General features: G+C 46.8%; 1 protein-coding gene across 1 annotated transcript in view; it reads left to right on the plus strand.

The window, feature by feature from the left end:
• LOC135525000 (FERM domain-containing protein 4A-like) overlaps positions 1–17958 on the plus strand; it is a 147392-nt gene that overhangs the window by 38902 nt on the left and 90532 nt on the right. The window contains exon 2 of the mRNA XM_064952794.1: positions 12444–12509. Within this exon, the coding sequence (XP_064808866.1) occupies positions 12444–12509 (66 nt within the window). The remainder of the gene's footprint in view (positions 1–12443; positions 12510–17958) is intronic.

The raw sequence follows: 17958 nt of genomic DNA on the forward strand, positions 1-17958 counted from the left end.
TACAGTGTTATTGTGCCTGTGGACGGACATAGCCTGGCTGCGTACCAAATTGAATAGATTTCCAGTTTAGGGTCACACTGATACAATGTTTCAAGAACTGTGCTTCAACTCGTGCTTTATCCTAATAGGGATACAATGTAAGATTTCAAACCTGTCATCTACATTCACAGATGGTGGATAGTTTTTGTCATGACTGAACAGCCCATGCCTATGTAGACTGGAGAGTAAATTACTTCAGTGTTATGGAAATATCCGGTTTTAAGTATTGGTCTTGTGTTCCTAGTAGATTTGATGTGACTGTCTCATGATGTTTCAGTGCATTTAATGGAAGGTGATCTGGTGAGATTGATAGTCGAGTCTGTGAATTAGCTAACATTGACATTTTAGTCATTTATCCGACACTCTTTTCCAGAGCGATTTACAGTAAGTAGTAAGTACATACATTTTTCATACATCTTCGTACTAGAAATCTATTTTTGGTAACATTCACACCCATTCAGTGTAGCAAGTGTCAAAACTTTGTCACATGTTGTAGCCTTCAATTCTTGGTGATCTTTTACTTTTTTTTTTTTATATATATATATATATATATCATTGAATATTGTGTAGATTTAGTGACCTTGTCCTCCTTGGATTGGGTTACCTAAACAGTAGAGCCAGTGATTTGTAACTGTGCCTGTTATTGTGGTGTTCTTCTCCCTTAGTGCCTCAAGCAAAGCCTCCTCGTTCTCTGGTGTGCTTTAGTATAACAGAGAGAGAATATGCTGCCTTTATGTAGATAAGACAGTCGGTGTGTGGTGTATGTGTGTGTGCTACAGCCTTATCTGTGTCTGCATTTCAGGTCTAGGGGGTCAGTGGATTTCTGGCCAGTGATTTCTATCGTAATCTACCTCTGGTCCAGACAGGGAGATCTTACACAGGCAGCATGGACTGGCTGGTGTTAGGACATCTTGGGAACGCAGAGGAGTCATTTGGGGAGAATATTCACAGACCAGACTATAGCTGACTGGCAGCTCATTTACAACTGCGTTCTGAAACTGTGGGAGAACTAAACTCCAGGACCTAAGGAGTGGCCTGTAGTGCTGCATAGTGCACATGTCACAGCAAGCTAAATGAGTGCAACACATAACAAAAGCCACAGACCACGGGTTGAGACACTGTATTAGAGTGGTACAGTACCAGTTGAACGTTTGGACACACCTACTCATTCAAGGGTTTTTCTTTATTTTTACTATTTTCTACATTGTAGAATAATGATGAAGACATCAAAACGATGATGTAACACATGGAATTGTGTAGTAACCAAAAAAGTGTTAAACAAATCTATATACAGCTTTGCACATTCTTGGCATTCTCTCAACCAGCTTCATTAGGTAGTCACCGAGAATGCATTTCAGTTAACAGGTGTGCTTTGTTAAAAGTACATTTGTGGAATTTCTTTCCTTCTTAATGTGTTTGAGCCATTGTGTTGTAACAAGGTAGGAGTGGTATACAGAAGAAAGCCCTATTTGGTAAAATACGAAGTCCATATTATGGCAAGAACAGCTCAAATAAGCAAAGAGAAACGACAGTCCATCTTTACTTTAAGACATGAAGGTCAGTCAATGCGGCAAATATCAAGAACTTTGAAAGTTCTTGAGGACGGCCACAGGAAAGGAAGATCCAGAGTTACCTTGAATGAGTAGGTGTGTCCAAACTTTTGACTGGTACTGTATTTCTAATAGAGGTAATTCCAACTAATAATTAGGTTGTTCTACTACTAGGCGAGTGAAGAATAGCAGTAGAAGAGGTGGAGGTTGTTTGAGTGCAGGTGCAGCCACTTTAAACCTAAAAACCACAGAGAGGTAGGGACAACTAAGCCCATCAAAGGAAGCTGGACTAAAGGCACACACACACACACACACACACACACACACACACACACACACACACACACACACACTGGCAGCAGCCTCAGGGCAGAGCTCAGCTCACACAGGGGTAGGTGTTGAAACAATCTTGAACTATTGCTCTCTTTTTCTCTGAATTCGATTCGATTCAAAGGGCTTTATTGGCATGGGAAACAATTAAATTCAAAGGGCTTTATTGGCATGGGAAACAATTCAATTCCAGGGGCTTTATTGGCGTGGGAAACAATTAAATTCAAAGGGCTTTATTGGCATGGGAAACAATTCAATTCCAGGGGCTTTATTGGCGTGGGAAACAATTCAATTCAAAGGGCTTTATTGGCACTGGAAACAGTTCAATGCAACGGGCTTTATTGGCATGGGAAACAATTCAATTCAAAGGGCTTTATTGGCACTGGAAACAGATCAATGCAAAGGGCTTTATTGGCATAGGGGACAATTCAATGCAAAGGGCTTTATTTGCATGGGAAACAATTCAATTCAAAGGGCTTTATTGGCAAGGGAAACATACAGTTGAAGTGGGAAGTTTACATAGACCTTAGCCAAATACATTTAACCTCAGTTTTTCACAGTTCCTGACATTTAATCATAGTAAGAATTCCCTGTCTTAGGTCAGTTAGGATCACAACTTTATTTTAAGAATGTGAAATGTAAGAATAATAGTAAAGATAATGATTTATTTCAGATTTTATTTCTTTCATCACATTCCCAGTGAGTCAGAAGTTTACATACACTCAGTTAGTATTTGGTAGCATTGCCTTTAAATTGTTTAACTTGGGTCAAATCGTGGCCAAGACTATGGCCAAGACCAAACGTTTCGGGTAACCTTCCACAAGCTTCCCACAATAAGTTGGGTGAATTTTGGCCCATTCCTCCTCAGAGCTGGTGTAACTGAGTCATGTTTGTAGGCCTCCTTGCTCGCACACACTTGTTCAGTTTTTCTATAGGGTTGAGGTCAGGGTTTTGTGATGGCAGCTCCAAAACCTTGTCTTTGTTGTCCTTGACTTTGTTGACCCCCATAACATGATGCTGCCACCCCCGTGCTTCACGGTTGGGATGGTGTTCTTCGGCTTGCAAGCTTCCCCCTTTTTCCTCCAAACATAACGATGGTCATTATGGCCAAACAGTTCTATTTTTGTTTCATCAGAGCAGAGGACATTTCTCCAAAAAGTTTGATCTTTGTCCCCGTGTGCAGTTTCAAACCGTAGTCTGGCTTTTTATGGTGGTTTTGGAGCAGTGGCTTCTTCCTTGCTGAGCGGCCTTTCAGGTTATGTCGATATAGGACTTGTTTTACTGTGGATATAGTTACTTTTGTACCTGTTTCTTCCAGCATCTTCACAAGGTCCTTTGCTGTTGTTCTGGGATTGATTTGCACTTTTCACACCAAAGTACGTTCATCTCTATGAGACAGAATGCGTCTCCTTCCTGAGCGGTATGACGGCTGCGCGGTTCCATGGTGTTTATACTTGCGTACTATTGTTTGTACAGATGAACATGGTACCTTCAGGCGTTTGGAAATTGCTCCCAAGGATGAACCAGACTTGTGGAGGTCTAAAATTGTTTTCCTGAAGTCTTAGCTGATTTCCTTTGATTTCCCCATGATATCAAGCAAAGAGGCACTGAGTTTGAAGGTAGGCCTTGAAATACAGTGGGGCAAAAAAGTATTTAGTCAGCCACCAATTGTGCAAGTTCTCCCACTTAAAAAGATGAGAGAGGCCTGTAATTTTCATCATAGGTACACTTCAACTGTGACAGACAAAAAAAAAAAAAAATCCAGAAAATCACATTGTAGGATTTTTTATTAATTTATTTGCAAATGATGGTGGAAAATAAGTATTTGGTCACCTGCAAACAAGCAATATTTCTGGCTCTCACAGACCTGTAACTTCTTCTTTAAGAGGCTCCTCTGTCCTCCACTCGTTACCTGTATGAATGGTACCTGTTTGAACTTGTTATCAGTATAAAAGACACCTGTCCACAACCTCAAACAGTCACACTCCAAACTCTAACTCTAACTCCAAACTCTTTGGCCAAGACCAAAGAGCTGTCAAAGGACACCAGAAGCAAAATTGTAGACCTGCACCAGGCTGGGAAGACTGAATCTGCAATAGGTAAGCAGCTTGGTTTGAAGAAATCAACTGTGGGAGCAATTATTAGGAAATGGAAGACATACAAGACCACTTACAATCTCCCTCGATCTGGGGCTCCACGCAAGATCTCACCCCATGGGGTCAAAATGATCACAAGAACGGTGAGCAAAAATCCCAGAACCACATGGGGGGACCTAGTTAATGACCTGCAGAGAGCTGGGACCAAAGTAACAAAGCCTACCATCAGTAACACACTACGCCGCCAGGGACTCAAATCCTGCAGTGCCAGACATGCCCCCCTGCTTAAGCCAGTACATGTCCAGGCCCGTCTGAAGTTTGCTAGAGAGCATTTGGATGATCCAGGAGAAGATTGGGAGAATGTCATATGATCAGATGAAACCAAAATATAACTTTTTGGTAAAAACTCAATTCGTTGTGTTTGGAGGACAAAGAATGCTGAGTTGCATCCAAAGAACACCATACCTACTGTGAAGCATGGGGGTGGAAACATCATGCTTTGGGGCTGTTCTTCTGCAAAGGGACCAGGACGACTGATCCGTGTAAAGGAAAGAATGAATGGGGTCATGTATCGTGAGATTTTGAGTGAAAACCTCCATCCATCAGCAAGGGCATTGAAGATGAAATGTGGCTGGGACTTTCAGCATGACAATGATCCCAAACACACCGCCCGGGCAACAAAGGAGTGGCTTCGTAAGAAGCATTTCAAGGTCCTGGAGTGGCCTAGCCAGTCTCCAGATCTCATTCCCATAGAAAATCTTTGGAGGGAGTTGAAAGTCCGTGTTGCCCAGCAACAGCCCCAAAACATCACTGCTCTAGAGGAGATCTGCATGGTGGAATGGGCCAAAATACCAGCAACAGTGTGTGAAAACCTTGTGAAAGACTTGCAGAAAACATTTGACCTCTGTCATTGCCAACAAAGGGTATATAGCAAAGTATTGAGATAAGCTTTTGTTATTGACCAAATACTTATTTTTTGCAAATAATTTGCAAATAAATTCATAAAAAATCCTACAATGTGATTTTCTGGATTTTTTTCTCTCATTTTGTCTGTCATAGTTGAAGGGTACCTATGATGAAAATTACAGGCCTCTCTCGTCTTTTTAAGTGGGAGAACTTGCGCAATTGGTGGCTGACTAAATATTTTTTTGCCCCACTGTACATCCACAGGTACAGCTACAATTGACTCAAATGATGTCAATTTGCATATCAGAAGCTTCTAAAGTCATGACATAATTTTCAGGAATTTTCCAAGCTGTTTAAAGGCACAGTCAACTTGGTGTATGTGAACTTCTGACCCAATGGAATTATGATAAAGTGAATTATAAGTGAAATAATCTTGTCTGTAAACAATTTTTGGAAAAATGACTTGTGTCATGCACAAAGTAGATGTCCTAACCGACTTGCCAAAACTATAGTTTGTTAACAAGACATTTGTGGAGTGGTTGAAAAACAAGTTTTAATGACTCCCAACATAAGTGCATGTAAACTTCCGACTTCAAATGTATGTTTACATTGCCAAAGCAAGTGAAATAGATAAACAATAGTGAAATAAACAATCAAAATTAACATATGTTTACATTACCTAAGCAAACCTCTCTCTCTATTAAATTTTCAATTTCAATTCAAAGGGCGTTGTTGGCATAGGAAACATATGTTTACATTGCCATAGCAAAAGGAATAGACAATAAACAGAAGGGAAATAAATAACAGAATAATTAGTGAACATTACACTCACAAAAGGTTTAAAGGAATGTAGACATATTTCTCTCTCTGTCACGGTCTCTATTTCTGTCCTCAGCCCGCTGCCAATTCTCCCATCCATCTTCTCACCCTGCTGCTATAGTTGACCACATGGTGAGGTTTACCCACTACCCACACAAATTCACAGGAACCTGTGGTGATCCTAAGTTAAGAGGTGTACCAGCAGAGCTATGCCAGGGGGGTGACTCAGGGTGTTTGTCAAGATGAGATGGCTGACTGTCCACCTGCTTTCTGCCCTCTCTCTCGCTCTCTTAATTCAAAGGGCTTTACTGGCATGGGAAACATATGTTTACATTGCCCAAGCAAGTGAAATAGATCATAAACAAACAAATAAAGTAAATATTACAGTCACAAATGTTCCAAAGGAATAGAGACATTTCAAATGGCATATTATGGCTATATACAGTGTTGTACTGATGTGCGTCTCTCTCTCGCTCTGGGTGAAATAGGGTTCACACAGCTAAAAGAATCCATAAGCCTGCTACCTATCGAAAAACCAAAGACTTCACATGGCAATTCCATGATACCGCCCAGTGTGTGTTTCAACTTGTATTTGTCACATGCAGAGTGAAATGCTGTGTGTGTGTTAACCCCACCCTGACCCTGGCCAGGACTGTTTCCATGGTTATGTCATATGTTTATGTCTCAGTCTGTCGCTCTGTTACTGGAACGTGTTACTGTGTCTGAAGGAGGTGCTGGAGGTAGCGATAGACATTAGTGTGTGTGTGTGTGTGTTTAGAGATGGGTAGCGATAGACATTAGTGTGTGTGTGTGTGTGTGTTTAGAGATGGGTAGCGATAGACATTAGTGTGTGTGTGTGTGTGTTTAGAGATGGGTAGCGATAGACATTAGTGTGTGTGTGTGTGTGTGTTTAGAGATGGGTAGCGATAGACATTAGTGTGTGTGTGTGTGTGTTTAGAGATGGGTAGCGATAGACATTAGTGTGTGTGTGTGTGTGTGTTTAGAGATGGGTAGCGATAGAAATTAGTGTGTGTGTGTGTGTGTGTGTGTGTGTGTGTGTGTGTGTGTGTGTGTGTGTGTGTGTGTGTGTGTGTGTGTGTGTGTGTGTGTGTGTGAGTGTCTATATACAGGAAATATTTCAGAAGTAAAATGCAATACCACATTTACATGTACAGGGATACTGGAGTGATTGAGGTAGATATGTATAGGGGTAAGGTGACAGGGATACTGGAGTGATGGAGGTAGATATGTATAGGGGTAAGGTGACAGGGATACTGGAGTGATGGAGGTAGATATGTATAGGGGTAAGGTGACAGGGATACTAGAGTGATGGAGGTAGATATGTGTAGGGAGACAGGGATACTGGAGTGATGGAGGTAGATATGTGTAGGGAGACAGGGATACTGGAGTGATGGAGGTAGATATGTGTAGGGAGACAGGGATACTGGAGTGATGGAGGTAGATATGTGTAGGGAGACAGGGATACTGGAGTGATGGAGGTAGATATGTATAGGGAGACAGGGATACTGGAGTGAACGTGGTAGATATGTGTAGGGAGACAGGGATACTGGAGTGATAGAGGTAGATATGTGTAGGGAGACAGGGATACTGGAGTGATGGAGATAGATATGTGTAGGGAGACAGGGATACTGGAGTGATGGAGGTAGATATGTGTAGGGAGACAGGGATACTGGAGTGATGGAGGTAGATATGTATAGGGAGACAGGGATACTGGAGTGATAGAGGTAGATATGTGTAGGGAGACAGGGATACTGGAGTGATGGAGGTAGATATGTATAGGGAGACAGGGATACTGGAGTGATGGAGGTAGATATGTATAGGGAGACAGGGCTACTGGAGTGATGGAGGTAGATATGTATAGGGGTAAGGTGACAGGTATACTGGAGTGATGGAGGTAGATATGTATAGGGAGACATGGATACTGGAGTGATAGAGGTAGATATGTGTAGGGAGACAGGGATACTGGAGTGATGGAGGTAGATATGTGTAGGGAGACAGGGATACTGGAGTGATAGAGGTAGATATGTATAGGGAGACAGGGATACTGGAGTGATGGAGGTAGATATGTGTAGGGAGACAGGGATACTGGAGTGATGGAGGTAGATATGTATAGGGAGACAGGGATACTGGAGTGATGGAGGTAGATATGTATAGGGGTAAGGTGACAGGGATACTGGAGTGATGGAGGTAGATATGTATAGGGGTAAGGTGACAGGGATACTGGAGTGATAGAGGTAGATATGTATAGGGAGACAGGGATACTGGAGTGATGGAGGTAGATATGTATAGGGAGACAGGGATACTGGAGTGATGGAGGTAGATATGTATAGGGGTAAGATGACAGGGATACTGGAGTGATGGAGGTAGATATGTATAGGGAGACAGGGATACTGGAGTGATGGAGGTAGATATGTATAGGGAGACAGGGATACTGGAGTGATGGAGGTAGATATGTATAGGGAGACATGGATACTGGAGTGATGGAGGTAGATATGTGTAGGGAGACAGGGATACTGGAGTGATGGAGGTAGATATGTATAGTGGGTAAGATGACAGGGATACTGGAGTGATGGAGGTAGATATGTATAGGGGTAAGATGACAGGGATACTGGAGTGATGGAGGTAGATATGTATAGGGGTAAGGTGACAGGGATACTGGAGTGATGGAGGTAGATATGTATAGGGGGATACTGGAGTGATGGAGGTAGATGTGTATAGGGGTGAGATGACAGGGATACTGGAGTGGTGGAGGTAGATATGTATAGGGGTAAGGGGACAGGGATACTGGAGTGATGGAGGTAGATATGTATAGGGGTAAGGTGACAGGGATACTGGAGTGATGGAGGTAGATATGTATAGGGGTAAGATGACAGGGATACTGGAGTGATGGAGGTAGATATGTATAGGGGTAAGGTGACAGGGATACTGGAGTGATGGAGGTAGATATGTATAGGGAGACAGGGATACTGGAGTGATGGAGGTAGATATGTGTAGGGAGACAGGGATACTGGAGTGATGGAGGTAGATATGTATAGGGAGACATGGATACTGGAGTGATGGAGGTAGATATGTGTAGGGAGACAGGGATACTGGAGTGATGGCGGTAGATATGTGTAGGGAGACAGGGATACTGGAGTGATGGAGGTAGATATGTATAGGGAGACAGGGATACTGGAGTGATGGAGGTAGATATGTGTAGGGAGACAGGGATACTGGAGTGATGGAGGTAGATATGTGTAGGGAGACAGGGATACTGGAGTGATGGAGGTAGATATGTGTAGGGAGACAGGGATACTGGAGTGATGGAGGTAGATATGTGTAGGGAGACAGGGATACTGGAGTGATGGAGGTAGATATGTATAGGGAGACAGGGATACTGGAGTGATGGAGGTAGATATGTGTAGGGAGACAGGGATACTGGAGTGATGGAGGTAGATATGTGTAGGGAGACAGGGATACTGGAGTGATAGAGGTAGATATGTGTAGGGAGACAGGGATACTGGAGTGATGGAGGTAGATATGTGTAGGGAGACAGGGATACTGGAGTGATGGAGGTAGATATGTATATGAGGAAGGTGACAGGGATACTAGTGTGATGGAGGTAGATATGTATAGGGGTAAGGTGACAGGGATACTAGAGTGATTGAGGTAGATATGTATAGGGGTAAATGGTGACAGGGATACTAGAGTGATGGAGGTAGATATGTATAGGGGTGAGATGACAGGGATACTGGAGTGATGGAGGTAGATATGTATAGGGGTAAGGTGACAGGGATACTAGAGTGATGGAGGTAGATATGTATAGGGTTAAGGTGACAGGGATACTAGAGTGATAAGAGGTAGATATGTATAGGGGTAAGATGACAGGGATACTGGAGTGATGGAGGTAGATATGTATAGGGGTAAGGTGACAGGGATACTAGAGTGATAAGAGGTAGATATGTATAGGGGTAAGGTGACAGGGATACTAGACTGATGGAGGTAGATATGTATAGGGGTAATATGACAGGGATACTAGAGTGATGGAGGTAGATATGTATAGGGGTAAGGTGACAGGGATAGTAGAGTGATAAGAGGTAGATATGTATAGGTGTAAGGTGACAGGGATACTAAAGTTATAGAGGTAGATATGTATAGGGGTAATGGGACTGGGATGCTGCAGTGATAGAGGTAGATATGTACAGGGGTAAGGGGACTAGGCAACAGGATAAGATAAACAGAGTAGCATAAGCTTGTATATGAGTGGGTGTGTAGAGTCAGTATAAATGTATGTACATATTATGTGTGAGTGAGCAAAGGATGGCGTGTGTGTGTTGGAGTGACAGTGTGTGTGGGTACGCAGGGCCCTGTGAGTGTGTGTTGGAGTGACAGTGTGTGTGGGTACGCAGGGCCCTGTGAGTGTGTGTTGGAGTGACAGTGTGTGTGGTTACGCAGGGCCCTGTGAGTGTGCAGGGCCCTGTGAGTGTGTGTTGGAGTGACAGTGTGTGTGGGTACGCAGGGCCCTGTGAGTGTGCAGGGCCCTGTGAGTGTGTGTTGGAGTGACAGTGTGTGTGTGGGTACGCAAGGCCCTGTGAGTGTGTGTTGGAGTGACAGTGTGTGTGTGTGGGTACGCAGGGCCCTGTGAGTGTGTGTTGGAGTGACAGTGTGTGTGTGGGTACGCAGGGCCCTGTCAGTGTGTGTTGGAGTGACAGTGTGTGTGAGTGTGTGTTGGAGTGGCAGTGTGTGTGAGTGTGTGTTGGAGTGACAGTGTGTGTGAGTGTGTGTTGGAGTGACAGTGTGTGTGAGTGTGTGTTGGAGTGACAGTGTGTGTGAGTGTGTGTTGGAGTGACAGTGTGTGTGAGTGTGTGTTGGAGTGACAGTGTGTGTGTGGGTACGCAGGGTCCTGTGAGTGTGTGTTGGAGTGACAGTGTGTGTGATTGTGTGTTGGAGTGACAGTGTGTGTGAGTGTGTGTTGGAGTGACAGTGTGTGTGAGTGTGTGTTGGAGTGACAGTGTCTGTTGGAGTGACAGTGTGTGTGAGTGTTTGTTGGAGTGACAGTGTGTGTGAGTGTGTGTTGGAGTGACAGTGTGTGTGAGTGTGTGTTGGAGTGACAGTGTGTGTGAGTGTGTGTTGGAGTGACAGTGTGTGTTGGAGTGACAGTGTGTGTTGGAGTGACAGTGTGTGTGAGTGTGTGTTGGAGTGACAGTGTGTGTGAGTGTGTGTTGGAGTGACAGTGTGTGTTGGAGTGACAGTGTGTGTGAGTGTGTGTTGGAGTGACAGTGTGTGTGTGTGCATAGAGACGATGCAAAGATTGAAATTAAAGGGCAATAAAGGTTAACTCAGATGGTCCGTGTAGATGGTCCGTGTAGATGGTCCGTGTTGATGGTCCGTGTAGATGGTCCGTGTAGATGGTTCTTTTCACACTGCCTGATATAGAGGTCCTGGATGGCAGGGAGCTCGTCCCCAGTGATGTACTGGTCTGTCTGCACAACCCTCTGTAGCGCCATGCGATCGAGACCAAGCAGTGATGCAGCCAGTCAACATGCTCCCAATGGTACAGTTGTAGAACCTTTGGAGGATTTGAGGGTCAAAGCATAACTTTTTCAACCTCCTTTAAGTATTTAATGATTTGGACACCGAGGAAGTTGAAGCTGCTCCACTGCCACCCCGTCAATATGGATGGGTGTGTGTTGGCCCCCCTGTTTCCTGTGGTCCACCATCAGCTCCTTGGTCTTACTGACGTTGAGGGAGAGGTTGTTACTGCGGCACCACACTGCCAGGTCACTGGACTCCTCCCTGTAGGCTGACTCATGTTTTGGAGATGGAAGGACAGGACGCACATTTAAAACACATTAGGTTGCATCACCCCTTGGGGTTCTGGAGGGTTTCTCTTTCCAAGTTTCTCCCCCCCTCCTTTCCCCTTTCCTCCTCCACTCCCTTCCCCCTCCATTCCTCCAGATGTGAGGATGTGGGTGGGGCCTGGTGTGTTTGTGTTCCTCAGGATCTTCTCTTCCTGTTACACTGCAAACACAGTCCACATGTACTCAACACACACACATACATGCACACACACACATCAGACACACCACACACACACACCACACATTAGGAACACGAATGATAATACAATGGACGTAGAGGGAAAGAGAAAGAAAGCTCTGTCTGTCGAATGGTCTGATTGTCTCAAGCTGTTGGTGGACTTCCCCCTTTAGGAGAGGAATGTCAGATATGTCCAGCAGGAAGACACACACACACACAAACACATACACACACACTGTGTCTGTGTGTGTGTGTGTGTGTGTGTGTGTGTGTGTGTGTGTGTGTGTGTGTGTGTGTGTGTGTGTGTGTGTGTGTGTGTGTGTGTGTGTGTGTGTGTGTGCTCCATTGCTGAGAGGAGGACTGAAGACCACATGACCTTGTTCACATGTTCAGTTGTGATTTGTCCATTTTCGGTTGTTGGTGCATTATTACTGTTGAATCCATGATGCAACGCTAGTGATAAGAGGTTGGATAGTGATAAGAGGTTGGAGGTCGGATAATGATAAGAGGTTGGAGGTTGGATAGTGATAGGAGGTTGGAGGTTGGATAGTGATAAGAGGTTGGACTGACAAACACAAGGTCGTAGGTTCAAGGCCACATGATCTGCCCACTGAATTGATTGCAATATGAATCCCTTTCCTCTCTCTCTCCTTCTCTTTCTCAGATGACAGAGGGGAGGCGATGTCAGGTCCATCTCCTGGACGACAGGAAGCTGGAGCTCCTCGTACAGGTACACACACACACTTACGGTTGGGGGGAGGGATAAGGAGACTGTGTGTGTGTGTGTGTGTGTGTTTGAGCACTAACCTCAGGAGCTCAATTACTGCTGACTGGATGACACTGCTCCGTCTTCTGCTCACCTGATCCTTCCACACACACACACCCTCTCTCGTTAAGGAGTCCTGTCAGTTGGTCCGTCAGACGTGCAGCTCTGTCTGTCTGTCTGGCTGGCTGGCTGGCTGGCTGTCTGTCTGTCTGGCTGGCTGGCCTAATAATATCCTAAACTGTGGGTCGCCCTTATTTGTCTTCTTAATTCCCCCACCTCCCCCTCCTAGTCCCTACTCTCTCTGTAATGAAGAATGATTCTGACTAACAATATTTCTTCATAGCAGTCTCATCACAGCAATGGAGCACCCTTCCCCCTCCCCTGTCCCAGTGTCCTCCTAACCATCTTCAGTAACATTGACAGTCTTGTCTGTTCATCAGGAAATCTTACTGCTTGCTGCAGAGCATACAGAAATAAAGATACATGAGTAGAATGATAGTACATGATAGTTCTGGATGGACAGAAGGAGGCAGCAGGTGGAGGTAGAGTCGAGGACAGAGTACGATTAGGCGAGTAGGAAGTAGAACAGAGAGAGGGAGAGTGGTGGAAATGAGATGACAGCGCCGCATGCAGTGTGATCTGATTACAATGGCAGAACTGATCCACCTCTCTCTCAGTCCATCTCTAATACACCTTCATTGTATAAGGGAGGATTTCTCTTTCGCTTGCCCACTTCCTTGCTTCACTCTCCCTATCCTCACCTCGCACTCTAGCTATCTTCTCTCCTTCTCTCTACCTCTTTCACTAAACAGAGTAAGAAAGACCGAGATTCAAAATGAAGGGAGAAGAGAGGAAATAGGATAGACACACACAGAGAGAAGGAACAGATACAGATTGTTCTCTGTTTATAATTATTTCAGCAAAGCAGGTCTCTCTCTCTTTCCCCCCCTCTCTCTCGGATGTTCAGTATGCCGTTGAGCTGTTAATGGGACCCTAGAGAATTCCCATGTTATTCCTGGTTTTCCTGTGAGCTGGGTAGTGGTGAGGCTCTCCCCCTTTTAGGGAAGGGAAAGATTTTTGGCAATGACCCCATAGGGCCCCAAAACCATCAGGCAGCTCCTATATATCTCTACCTGTGAACCACCACTGACAGGGCAGGTCTACCCTTACCTCTCACACAGCCTTCCAGGGTGGAGGATGGTAAAGATTCTAAATCATTTTGACGTTCATACTTGTCAGTTATTAAGATAAGTTATGACGTTCTCCCTGTCTCAGCCCCAGTTAGGGCTCCAGTCCTCACTATCCCCCTCTGTCTCTCTGTCTCAGCCCCAGTTAGGACTCCAGTCCTCACTCTACCCCACTGTCTTCCTGTCTCAGCCCCAGTTAGGGCTCCAGTCCTCACTCTACCCCACTGTCTCCCTGTCTCAGTCCCAGTTAGGGCTCCAGTCCTCACTCTACCCCACTGTCTTCCTGTCTCAGCCCCAGTTAGGGCTCCAGTCCTCACTATCCCCCTCTGTCTCCCTGTCTCAGCCCCAGTTAGGGCTCCAGTCCTCACTCTCCTCCTCTGGCTCCCTGTCTCAGCCCCAGTTAGGGCTCCAGTCCTCACTCTCCCCCTGTCTCGCTGTCTCAGCCCCAGCTAGGGCTCCAGTCCTCACTCTCCCCCTCTGTCTCCCTGTCTCAGCCCCAGTTAGGGCTCCAGTCCTCACTCTCCCCCTCTGTCTCCCTGTCTCAGCCCCAGTTAGGGCTCCAGTCCTCACTCTCCTCCTCTGGCTCCCTGTCTCAGCCCCAGTTAGGGCTCCAGTCCTCACTCTCCCCCTGTCTCGCTGTCTCAGCCCCAGCTGGGCTCCAGTCCTCACTATCCCCCTCTGTCTCCCTGTCTCAGCCCCAGTTAGGGCTCCAGTCCTCACTATCCCCCTCTGTCTCCCTGTCTCAGCCCCAGTTAGGGCTCCAGTCCTCACTATCCCCCTCTGTCTCCCTGTCTCAGCCCCAGTTAGGGCTCCAGTCCTCACTCTCCCCTCTGTCTCCCTGTCTCAGCCCCAGTTAGGGCTCCAGTCCTCACTCTCCCCCTCTCAGCCCCAGTTAGGCTGTCTCCCTGTCTCAGTCCAGTTAGGGCTCCAGTCCTCACTATCCCCCTCTGTCTCCCTGTCTCAGCCCCAGTTAGGGCTCCAGTCCTCACTATCCCCCTCTGTCTCCCTGTCTCAGCCCCAGTTAGGGCTCCAGTCCTCACTATCCCCCTCTGTCTCCCTGTCTCAGCCCCAGTTAGGGCTCCAGTCCTCACTATCCCCCTCTGTCTCCCTGTCTCAGCCCCAGTTAGGGCTCCAGTCCTCACTATCCCCTGTCTCAGCCCCCTGTCTCTCAGCCCCAGTTAGGGCTCCAGTCCTCTCCCCCCTGTCTCCCTGTCTCAGCCCCAGTTAGGGCTCCAGTCCTCACTCTCACCCCCTCTGTCTCCCTGTCTCAGCCCCAGTTAGGGCTCCAGTCCTCACTATCCCCCTCTGTCTCCCTGTCTCAGCCCCAGTTAGGGCTCCAGTCCTCACTCTCCCCCTCTGTCTCCCTGTCTCAGCCCCAGTTAGGGCTCCAGTCCTCACTCTCCCCCTCTGTCTCCCTGTCTCAGCCCCAGCTGGGCTCCAGTCCTCACTATCCCTCTCTGTCTCCCTGTCTCAGCCCCAGTTAGGGCTCCAGTCCTCACTATCCCCCTCTGTCTCCCTGTCTCAGCCCCAGTTAGGGCTCCAGTCCTCACTCTAGGGCTCCAGTCCTCCCCTCTGTCTCCCTGTCTCAGCCCCAGTTAGGGCTCACAGTCCCCTCACTCTCCCCCTCTGTCTCCCTGTCTCAGCCCCAGTTAGGGCTCCAGTCCTCACTATCCCCCTCTGTCTCCCTGTCTCAGCCCCAGTTAGGGCTCCAGTCCTCACTCTCCCCCTCTGTCTCCCTGTCTCAGCCCCAGTTAGGGCTCCAGTCCTCACTATCCCCCTCTGTCTCCCTGTCTCAGCCCCAGTTAGGGCTCCAGTCCTCACTATCCCCCTCTGTCTCCCTGTCTCAGCCCCAGTTAGGGCTCCAGTCCTCACTATCCCCCTCTGTCTCCCTGTCTCAGCCCCAGTTAGGGCTCCAGTCCTCACTATCCCCCTCTGTCTCCCTGTCTCCCTGTCTCAGCCCCAGTTAGGGCTCCAGTCCTCACTCTCCCCCTCTGTCTCCCTGTCTCAGCCCCAGTTAGGGCTCCAGTCCTCACTATCCCCCTCTGTCTCCCTGTCTCAGCCCCAGTTAGGGCTCCAGTCCTCACTCTCCCCCTCTGTCTCCCTGTCTCAGCCCCAGTTAGGGGCTCCAGTCTCCCTGTCTCAGTTAGGGCTCAGTCCTCCCCTCTGTCTCCCTGTCTCAGCCCCAGTTAGGGCTCCAGTCCTCACTATCCCCCTCTGTCTCCCTGTCTCAGCCCCAGTTAGGGCTCCAGTCCTCACTCTCCCCCTCTGTCTCCCTGTCTCAGCCCCAGTTAGGGCTCCAGTCCTCACTCTCCCCCTGTCTCGCTGTCTCAGCCCCAGCTGGGCTCCAGTCCTCACTATCCCTCTCTGTCTCCCTGTCTCAGCCCCAGTTAGGGCTCCAGTCCTCACTATCCCCCTCTGTCTCCCTGTCTCAGCCCCAGTTAGGGCTCCAGTCCTCACTCTCCCCCTCTGTCTCCCTGTCTCAGCCCCAGTTAGGGCTCCAGTCCTCACTCTCCCCCTCTGTCTCCCTGTCTCAGCCCCAGTTAGGGCTCCAGTCCTCACTATCCCCCTCTGCTCCCTGTCTCAGCCCCAGCTGTACTGTAGACCTGTGGTGCTGACGATGATAACTATTGACACGGGGCTGTCTGTCTGGCCTGGGGGATAAAAGACCTGAGTGGGGCTCTGGCTAATAGGGGTGTGTGTGTGCAGGTGTGTCTAATAGGTGGGTCTGCAGGTGTCGCTGCCTGTGGACCGACACTTCCTGACTGAAGATGAGTTTTGGGTAGTGTATCTAAAAAGCTCACTGCATCGGCTACAGACACAGAGAGACCAGGTGGAAAGAGATAGAGAGAGATGTAGGTAAGAGCTCAACAACAGCTAATACTGCCACTCTGCTGCCGATGTTCATAATATCTCTCTGTAGCCTTTATTTAATGAGCGTCAGTCACACTGTCCATATCCCGATCCTGCTCTACCACTAAACATCATTACACTTCCGCTAAATGTCTACTCTGACTCTCATGTCATCACACACGCATGTACACACACACACACACACACACACACAAAAATGCAGACACGCGCCTTACACACGTGCCTCACACTAGACTTACGCAGTAACCAGATCATACCTTCATAGCGACATTGTGCCATTCTGGGATATTCTGTATACCGGCACTGAACACAAGATGCGCTGTTATTCAAACCCCTGAGGATCTGGAATCCGAAGGTTAGCAATTCTAACAACTACATGTAAAATCCCACAGAGAATGCTAACTAAATGCTAACGAGCGCATTGCAAACATTTTATAGTCTCTGACCTAAACTGTATAAGTATACAAGTAACTCAAAAATGCTACTCACAGTTTGCTGCACACACTAAACAAATATTACACAGCAAGGCTCTTGTTCCAGGTAGGGATTATTTGCTGTTACCAAACAAAGTCTGATTTAGGAAGAAGCTAACCTCTTAGCTAGATAGCTAACTAGCTAACTAGCTACTAAATGACACTAGGCTTGCACAACTGCAGAGCATTTAGTACATTTTAGACAGTTAACTTAAAAGTTATATCTAGCTGGCAAGCATTTAGTTGTGAATACTGTAACTAGATCACGGGGGTATTGAAAAGATGATGCCATAGAAAAATGATTCCACAGGTGAAGTGAGGAATACGATCTTCTTTATCTCCTATGGTATTGACCAAGTTGACTGCAGGTGTTTACTTACTACACATATTCAAATGTATTAAAAAGATTTAAATAAATAGTTTCAATGGTATTGACAGGATTGATTAACCATCCTATGGCTTTTTCCAAATACCCAGGTATACAGTACATACAGTTTGCTGCCCAAGCCTACCTCACACACAGGCCTTATTATGCTAATCATACTTATCTTTGTAGAGCTGCTGTTCATGATATCCTCAATTCAGGAGAGGATGCTGCCACTGTTATCACTCTCTCGCTTCTCTCTCCCCCCCTCTCTCTCTCCCACCTCTCACCCCCATCTCTCTCTCTATCTCCCTCTCTCTCTCTCTCCCCCACTCTCTCTCCCTCTCTCCCTATATTTCTCTCCCTCTATATCTCACTCACTCTCCTTTTCTCTCTCTCTAGCTTTAACTTTCTGATAGTTCCTCCATAATTGTGCTGTCTGTCTCTCCACATCTCCTGTGATTGGTTATTTATAGCCAGGATGGTGTGGCCAGTCAAGTCTAATGACTATTGTTGGT

Source organism: Oncorhynchus masou, chromosome 31, assembly GCF_036934945.1.
Source record: "Oncorhynchus masou masou isolate Uvic2021 chromosome 31, UVic_Omas_1.1, whole genome shotgun sequence".
In the NCBI taxonomy this organism is placed as follows: Eukaryota; Metazoa; Chordata; class Actinopteri; order Salmoniformes; family Salmonidae; genus Oncorhynchus; species Oncorhynchus masou.